The 9,436-nt window shown below is 41.5% G+C and overlaps 1 protein-coding gene and 1 non-coding gene across 2 annotated transcripts in view; both read left to right on the forward strand.

Annotated features, from left to right (window-relative positions):
* KLF10 (KLF transcription factor 10) overlaps window positions 1-4,892 on the forward strand; it is a 5,584-nt gene extending 692 nt beyond the window's left edge. The window contains exons 2-4 of the mRNA XM_024756606.1: window positions 1,724-1,957; window positions 2,062-2,971; window positions 3,270-4,892. Of these exons, the coding sequence (XP_024612374.1) occupies window positions 1,724-1,957; window positions 2,062-2,971; window positions 3,270-3,529 (1,404 nt within the window). The 3' untranslated portion in view covers window positions 3,530-4,892. The remainder of the gene's footprint in view (window positions 1-1,723; window positions 1,958-2,061; window positions 2,972-3,269) is intronic.
* Window positions 4,893-5,078: 186 nt separating this feature from the next.
* TRNAE-CUC (transfer RNA glutamic acid (anticodon CUC)) lies at window positions 5,079-5,151 on the forward strand. Its single transcript has one exon. It is a non-coding gene; the product is annotated as a tRNA-Glu (tRNA).
* Window positions 5,152-9,436: the final 4,285 nt, after the last annotated feature.

Genomic DNA, 9,436 nt, shown 5'->3' on the forward strand with positions numbered 1-9,436 from the left:
TGCGCCGCCCGGAGCAGCCGCTGATCACGCTTTGTTCACATGCCTCGCCCCCTCCTTCTCCTCCTCCGCGCCCCCGCCCTTCGCGGCCCAGCCAATCCCAGCCCGGGCCGCCCGGCCTGCTGGCCAATGGCGGGGGCAGGGACGCGGGGACGTGCGAGCGGCGAGGAATGTTCCCAATGACTCACCCGCGAGCCTCATTGAGACTAGGGCGGCCCCATCCGTCTGTCCCAGCCAGCGAGGATCTCCCCCGCCGTCCGCCCCCGCCCCTCGTCTGCCTTCCCCTCCCGCGCCTCCGCCCGCGCTTCCTTTTCCTGCCTCTCTCGCGGCCCACTCCCTTTCCTCCCCTCCCGACTTCTCCGTGCCCTTCCCAGCTCACACTGTTCTTCCCTGCTGCCTGCCTTTTCTCTTTTTTCCTTTGCATTGGCGTCTTGAGGCTTTTACACAACATGCGTTGTCCGTTGCAGCTTACATAAAGGACCCGCGATTATGCAATTGCATTGTTAGCGATGTTTCAAGAGCGATGGCTTCTTAAGGCTTCAGTACGAAGGGTTTATGCGTTTTTTTCAGCAAGTGTTGAGATTAATACCTTGCCACGTAAAGACAATTCTTCTGTGTGTTTACACAATCTCTACTTTGACCAATGAATGGGATCACATTGGTGGAAAATTGGAGAGATGGAGGGTAGTAACTTTTAGTGCAGTTTAAGGAACTTTAATATGAAGCATTAAATACCTGATAGAAGGAGTTGTTCAAATAAATATAAAGCATGTGCTGTTATTTTTGTCAAGGAGCAGTTCCTTAAAAAATTAAAATAAGATTCTATTTTGACTATTGAAGATTCCTTACAATCAGAGTTCTTGCAAATTTAAGTCGCATATTAAATTTTTTGATTATCTTTTTTTTGTGCTATTGCATTAGCTGGTCATAGTTACGCATAGCAAACCATTGTGTTAAGTATAAGATCCAGTGAATGAGAACACAAACATGAAGAAGTTGAAATTATTCTTTCCAAAGGTCACACCCAAATCAACAGACCACAGCTCTGTCCACTATACTTTGCCTTTTTAAAAGAAAGTTTTGGCCTTTTATTTTTTTCTGGTAGGAACTCATACCTGAAAAGATGTCATACCATACCTGTAGTATTTCTTTTAATGATTTTTTTAAAATATTTATTTATTTGGCTGCCCCGGTCTTAGTTGCCGCACGCAGGATCTTTAGTTGAGGCGTGCATGTGGGATCTAGTTCCCTGACCAGAGATCAAACCGGGCCCCCTGCATTGGGAGCCTGTTGCCTTAGCCACTGGACCACCAGGTCCCCATACCTGTAGTATTGAAAGAAGATGACTTTTTTGCAGAGCCTTCCCTCAGTTATTTTGTCTGACTCCTGTTGCAGTTGACTACTCTGGAAAGAATATAAAATGTTTTTTTTTTTCCTAAGCCGAGCAGTTCTTTTTTGGATTATAAGTACATTGGTACCTTTGGCCTTGGTCCTCATAATGGTAATAAGTTCCTCTTTACTTTGCAAGGGTATCAGTGTTCAGGCCTAAGTGTGAGAGGAAGAATGAGGAAGACTTTTATCAGTATTACTATCAGAGTAGGGATGAGAAAAATTATTTCAAGTTTTATTTTGAAAAATTGTGCAGATAGTAAAAAAAATTGCACATTGCTCTGCGTGTCATGTGGATGACAATATGCTTATAGCATTTAATTTTTCGTATTTATAGGAGGAAAGAATGGAAATGATTTCTGAAAGATCAAAAGAGAGTATGTATTCCTGGAACAAAACTGCAGAGAAAAGTGACTTTGAAGCCGTAGAAGCACTTATGTCAATGAGCTGCAGTTGGAAGTCTGATTTTAAGAAATACATTGAAAGCAGACCCGTTACTCCAGTGTCTGATATGTCAGAGGAAGAGAATCTGCTTCCTGGTACACCTGATTTTCATACAGTCCCAGCATTTGTAAGTATCGTTGCTTTAAAGATGAGTGTAAGTGAGAATTTCTTATAATTTATGTAATGAACTCTACTGTTCTTCACGCTGTTGCCTGTATTTCTCTGCTCTAGTGTTTGACTCCACCTTACAGTCCCTCTGACTTTGAACCCTCTCAAGTGTCAAATCTGATGGCACCAGCGCCATCTACTGGACACTTCAAATCGTCAGATACTGCCAAGCCTCACATTGCTGCTGCACCTTTCAAAGAGGAGAAAAGCCCAGTACCTGCCCCCAAACTCCCCAAGGCTCAGGCAACAAGTGTGATTCGTCATACAGCTGACGCCCAGCTGTGTAACCACCGATCTTGCCCAGTGAAAGCAGCCAGCATCCTTAACTATCAGGACAATTCTTTTCGAAGAAGAACCCACCTAAATGCTGAGACTGCAAGAAAAAACATACCTTGTGCAGCTGTGTCACCAAACAGATCCAAACGTGAGAGAGACACAGTGGCAGGTGTTGAAGAGAAAGCAAGTGCTGCACTTTATGACTTTTCTGTGCCTTCCTCAGAGACAGTAATCTGTAGATCTCAGCCGGTCCCCATGTCCTCACAACAAAAGTCGGTCTTAGTCTCTCCACCTGCAGTATCAACAGGGGGAGTGCCACCTATGCCCGTCATCTGCCAGATGGTTCCCCTCCCTGCAAACAACCCAGTTGTGACAACAGTCGTCCCCAGCACTCCACCCAGTCAGCCGCCAGCCGTCTGCCCACCTGTTGTATTCATGGGCACTCAGGTGCCCAAAGGCGCCGTCATGTTTGTTGTACCCCAGCCCGTTGTTCAGAACCCCAAGCCTCCAGTGGTGAGCCCAAATGGCACCAGACTCTCTCCCATTGCCCCTGCTCCAGGGTTTTCTCCTTCAGCAGCAAAAGTCACTCCTCAGATTGACTCATCAAGGATAAGAAGTCACATCTGTAGCCATCCAGGATGTGGCAAGACGTACTTTAAAAGTTCTCATCTGAAGGCCCACATGAGAACGCATACAGGTACCAACCATTTCTTATTTCATATTTAAGTCTTAGAAATTTGGATGAAGGTTTTTTGGCAATGATCACAAATGTAAACCAGGCATGTTAAGGAAGAACTTGCCTTATTAGCCAATTCAGTGGATGGTATTTACCAGTGCAAGGTCTTCTAAAAGATTTCGTCAAGGTGTTTTTGTTTTAATTTCTCAAATGATGTTTCTTTAAATGTCTAATAAAGTATCTTAAATATGATTTAATATGTAACTTACAGCGACTTAATAAATGCATAATAATAATAATATGACTTTTTTTGTTTCAGGAGAAAAACCTTTTAGCTGTAGCTGGAAAGGTTGTGAAAGGAGGTTTGCTCGTTCAGATGAACTGTCGAGACACCGACGAACCCACACAGGTGAGAAGAAATTCGCCTGTCCCATGTGTGACCGGCGGTTCATGAGGAGCGACCATTTGACCAAACATGCCCGGCGCCATCTGTCAGCCAAGAAGCTACCAAACTGGCAGATGGAAGTGAGCAAGTTAAATGACATTACCCTACCTCCAACCCCTGCTCCCACACAGTGACAGACGGATGGTAAAGAATCAGACTAACTTTGGTCACAGCCAGAAGCCAGTGGTGATATAAAAATGCTTCCACTGCAAGTCTGTGGCCCTCCAGTGCGGGCTGCAAGCAGGAGCCCCACGGCCTGGGGAGAAGGCCCAGCCTGGGTTAGATGGTAAGAAGTGCTACGGCCACAGGCAGCTCAAAGAGTGGCAGGACTCATTTCTTACCACGTAAGAGAAATGAGAAAGTTTATTCCTTTCAGTATTCTTTGAAGGTTTCAGGTGAGGTCAGCCCAACCACAGGTAGCACAGATTTTGAATTTGTGTGCACAATTTGTTACTTTACTTTCACCATTTATACTTGAGACCAACTTTTCGATGTGATTCTTCAGAAGCACTGGTTTCAAGAGTGTAGAGACTGGAAGTAAACGTTACGGTACAGAGATGGAGATGTAAAATTGATTTGTATTATCGCGAATATCATTATCCTTTCCTAGAGTTATCTTGTTTACTATTCTTAGTCTTTCCATTCAACTTCGTGGACATAGTTGTTAAATATATCTAGAACTAGCATTTTTACACTAGTTGCTGACGTTTGGAATTGAGCAACTGTATATTGCTGAAGAGGTCCCAAAGAATTGGAATCCTCATTAATTTAATTGCTTTGAAGTGTAGCTTCAGGGTTTTTTTTGCGTTTTTGTTTTAAAAGTTTAACAAATGACTATAACTAGGCATTTTATTATGCTTTGAACCTTAGTTGGCTGCAATTCCCTGTGTAGATTTGAAAATTGTATACCAATGTGTTTTCCGTAGATTCTAAAAACACTGCACTTTGTTTCAAAAAAAAATTGAAGATGAAAACACATATTGTAAAGAAGGGATATTAAGAATTTTAGATAACTCCTTCAAAAAGATGGCTTGGGACATCAGTAAAGTACCCTTATGTTATGAGGATATAACATGTGCTTTATTGAATTAGAAAGTGAGTGAACATTATTCACAAGTGGACAAATGTCCTGTTAATTTATAGGAGTTTTTATTGGGGGGGGGAATGTGGAAGTAGATAGGTAGAAAAATAATTAGGACATTCACTTTTGTTAACAGTATTTCTGTTATATTCTGTTTTGTATAGTGGATGATATATACAGTGGTAAAACAAAAGTCAGTTGTTTAAAATATATAGTGAAAAATGTCATTATGTCTTTCCATTTAACATTTTTCTCTATATTGGGTGTAGATTTCTGCCATCAAAACTTTGGACCCTTGGAAAACAAAAAAGAATTTTCTTTTAATAAAAAAAATCCTTGTGATTTACAATTTGCACAATATTTCTTTTGTTGTACTTTATATCTTGTTTACAATAAAGAATTTCCTTTGGTATATATATAATTGGTTGATTGTATTTGTTGAAAACCATTCTCACTCTGACCTTGACATTGATCACTGTGGTGCTCTCCAAAGACTTATGGTCTGAATTTCTCGAAGGGCCTCATTCAAATTTAGAACTGCAGGAGTATATATTTAACATGAGTAATCAATTTAGACAGTATGCAAAGCAAGGCCAGGGAATTCCTTGGTGGTCCAGTGGTTAGGACTTGGCACTCTCATTGCCAGGGGCCCAGGTTCGATCCCTGGTCCAGGAACTAATATCCTGCAAGCCATGTGGCACAGCCAAAACTAATAATAATAAAATAAAATCTAATTAAAATACACACACACACAAAGCAAGGCCAGATATCTACCATTTTAAAACATTTTTGTATGTTTTGATGATGTGGGGTTGAACTATAGTTCTGGCTCCCAGCAAAACCTTAAGTAGCACTGAGTTAAAGGGAACACCGCATGAGTAATTACAGTAATGACTGCTGTGAAATGAAAAGAAGCCTGACCTGTTAAAGAGTAAATTACTTCTAGAAGTTAGATTAACTCAGACCATTCAGTGATACCTTAAATGCAATAAACAATAAACATACTAGTACTTCAGCTGCATGAAAGCTAATCCGCCTCTGAAGAGAAATACTTGCCAGTCACTTGCCAGTAGAACTAGGAGCTGTAAATGCTACTTAGTGTATGGCATATAATTTTGGAGATTAGTATTTTAATTTGCTCTGAGACTACCTTGTCATGAGAGAACATCTTCAACGGTGCCCAGCTGTTGAGTGCCATGGTGAGGGGCAGTGTGCTCGCTTGGCACCAGCTGTAGGACAGGCATCCTGAGCCATCCATGTAGCTGCTGATCCTTTTCTTGGAAACTTACACCACCTAAGCACAGCACAGCTGCTGGAGGGGACCTTGCCATTCTGTAGTTTCTGTGTTGGGACCTGGACCATCCTAACCCCTAGAGTTCCTCATGGTGGCAGGTCTTCAGAAGTGGGAATGAAGGAAGGTGGCTGAAGTAATCTCTGCCTGTTCCAAAGCCCAGTCCCTTGTAATGACAAAGCCAGTGGAACTGTGCCACCCATTGCTGTGTTCTTCCCAGTCCTAGTTGACACCTGACACTTTTCCTTAGAAATATTGTAAATCATTTGAATAGAGTATTATATATGAGTTGAATGTTGATGCAGGCTCTGATCTTGATGCAAAAGTTGTCCCCCAAACAAGTACATTTGTAGCATGTTATGATAATGTGGTTTTAGTGTAGCTTTAGCATGTCAGTTTTGGTTGTTTCTTGTCTGATTTATATATTAAGTTGAACTATATGAAATTGCTGATACTCAGCTCTCTTAACAGTTAATTCTTCTTAGATAATTGTAGACTTAGAGAAAGTTGCAAAAATAGTTACCATATACCCTTCATCTAGCTTCCCCTTTAGATAACATCTTCCATAGCCATAGAACATTTAAGAAAATGAAGAAATTAACTCCAGTACAATATTACTAGCTAAAGTACAGACCTTATTTGGGTTTCACTGGTTTTTCTACTCATGTCTTCTTGCTATTACGGGACCTAATCCAGGGTCTCAAATTGCATTTAGTTGTCAATCTCCGCAGTCTCCTCCAATCTGTGGTTATGCGTCAGTCTTCTCTCATCTCTTTGGAAGAGTACTTGTCAGTTATTTCTGCCCCTCAGTTTGGGTTTGTCTGATGTTTTTTCATGATTAGATTGAGGTTATGCATTAATTGGGAAGATACCACAGAGTGGTAATGTCCTCAGTGCATGATATCAAGGAATATGGGATGTCATTCTGTATTATGGGAGATGTTAACTTGCATCACATGGCTAAGGTGGTGATATCTGCTGGAATTTTCCACTGTAAATTGACTCTTTCTTGCTTTATGAAATATTTGGATGGAGATACTTTAAGACTACACAAATAACCTATGTCAGCTTTTTCCCGCTCATTTTAGTATCCTTAAGTGGATCTTGTCTGAGGCAGTTATTACTGTGATATACTAATGGTGATTTCCTATTTCCTCCATTATTTATTCATTGGAATTTTCTATAAGAAAGAGTTGTTACTTCTCTCCCATTTATTTATTTATTCCATTTTTTATGTCAGTATGGACTCATGGACATTTATGTCATTATTTGGGTTATAATACAATACTATTCTTATTTCGTGACTCAACTATTCCAACTTTAGCCCTTATTAGCTCCTTCAATATTCAACCATTTTTGATTGACAAAGATGGAAATTTCATACAGTTCAACCTGTCATTTCTCCCTGGAATGAGAGCTGTTTGGTATTAGTAAGCAGACTTTTAAAACGTTGTCTCTACCTGCATTGCTACTACCCTGTCTAATCCACCCTCTCCTGCTTGGACAACTGCAGCAGCCCCTAAACTGTCTCTCTGCCTCGGGTCTTGTCTCCCCACCATCCTCTCTCCTTACCACAGAGTCTTTTGAAAATGCAGATCTGACCATGTCACTTCCCTGTTTAAAATGCTTCAGACCCTTCCCAATGCTCTCAAGGCTGTCGGAGAGAAATAGAATGTGAGCCACATAGGGAATTTGAAATTTTCTAGGAGCTACATCAGAAAATAAAAACAGAAAAAAGCAATTTAAATGTTTTTATTTAACCCATAATATTATCATTTCAGCATATAATCAATATAAAACTGTTAATGAGATACATCACATCTTTTTTTTGTACTAATCTTTGAAATCCAGTATATATCCTATGCTTATAGCACCTCTCAATTGGGACTCACCACATTTCAGGTGTGGCCAGTGGCTGCTGAAGTGTCCCAAGCAGACCTAGAAGACCCTGCACCATTCAGCTGCTCCCAATCTCCCAACCCACTCCCACCTTATTCTCTACATCCTGTCCAAGCTCTGAGCTGTCACATATGCTGTTTTGACTGCTGGAAATGTTTCCCTGCCCTTTTACCTTGACATTTCTGCTATTATAATAATCATTACCCTTCACTGAAATTGCTTAATGTCTGTAAAACTCCCCAAGGATAAGCACCCTGTGTATCTTGCTCGCTGCTGTATCTTCTGGAGATGTCCAACTGACTTCCCCCCCACCACAGTGGAAGGAATAAAACTAAATAGGGCCAGATAAATGAGGTTGTTTTAAGCTTCCCCTGCCAGTTGGCATCCTAATCTTGACAGAGATTTAGAAATTCACGGTGCTCTACTCAATGGATGCCAACAATCCCAGTTTGAACTTGATTGACCAGCTTGGCAGTGGGATGCTAAAAGGGGGGGGAGTACCCCAAAATATAAGAAAGTGACACCTTATCTTTCTTTGATTTCTTTGAAATAATTTAATTTTTAATTCTAAGTTTAGCCGCTAGTCAGTGGAGGCACTGCTTGAGTTGGGAAAAAATGAGATTCAAGGAAGAAAATGAAAAGCTAAGAAATAACATGAAGTGTGGGGTAGGCTGGGGTAGAAGCAGTTTTCTATTTCTATGATTAGATTATCTGGACCTTGAATATCAGTTTCCAAAAGGCATCCTTTTAGTTTGAACAGATAAGTATTGAATGTTTTTTGTTTTGTTCTGTTTTAAATATATATATATATACATTTTATTTATTTATGCATGCATGCATGCATGCATGCATGCTGCGCCAGGTCTTAGTTGCTGCATGTGGACTCCTAGGTGTGGCGTGCATGCAGGATCTAGTTCCCCGACCAGGGATCAAACCTGGGCCCCCTGCATTGGGAGAGTGGAGTCTTACCCACTGGACCACCAGGAAAGTCCCAGTATTGTTTACTGGGGAATTCCCTGGTGATTCAGTGGTTAGGACTCTGAGCTTCCACTGCAGGGGGCCTGGGTTCAACCCCTGGTCGGGCAACTAAGATCCGGCATGCCTGGCAGTGCGGCCACACACACACAAAATAAAGTATTGAGTGTTTATTACCCAGGGACAAAGTAAAACAGTGTGGCCTTGGGAAAGGAAACTTCTGGGGTCAAGGAGCCTGTGCACTGCACTGACTAATTATGAGCTAAACAATTTGACTATTTCATGGTTCAGTTTCATTATGTATAAAATGGGGATTATAATGCTTATCTGACTTGCTTCCCAAGGTAGAATTAGATCTGAAAACTGAGAAAAACAAGCAAACAAATGCTAGGTGGACCACTGCAATAGCAGTGATGGGGATTGCACTATCACGCTGAGATCAGTCATTGACAGAAAAGGCCCCTAGAGGTGGGGCTCGCAATCTGATGTCCGTTAGAAATGGACATAATGTGGTTCCTGTTAGGGACGAAGGTCAAATTGCAAACGTTCACAAAATTGTTTACAGTTCTAGGGGCTAGAGGTCCGAGATCAACGTGTTGGCAGGGTTGATTTCTTCTGAGGTCCCGCTCCTTGGCTGGTAGATGGCCCCCTTCTCCTTGTGTCTTCACATGGTCTTCCCTCTATGTCTGTGTCCTAATCTCCTCTCCTTTTAAGGACACCAGTCAGATTAGGGCCCACTCCAATGACCTCATTTAACCTTAATTCACTCTTTAAAGTTTCTATTTTCAAGTACAG

This window comes from Neophocaena asiaeorientalis, unplaced genomic scaffold (genome assembly GCF_003031525.2).
Source record: "Neophocaena asiaeorientalis asiaeorientalis breed wild unplaced genomic scaffold, Neophocaena_asiaeorientalis_V1.1 scaffold29, whole genome shotgun sequence".
Taxonomy (NCBI): domain Eukaryota; kingdom Metazoa; phylum Chordata; class Mammalia; order Artiodactyla; family Phocoenidae; genus Neophocaena; species Neophocaena asiaeorientalis.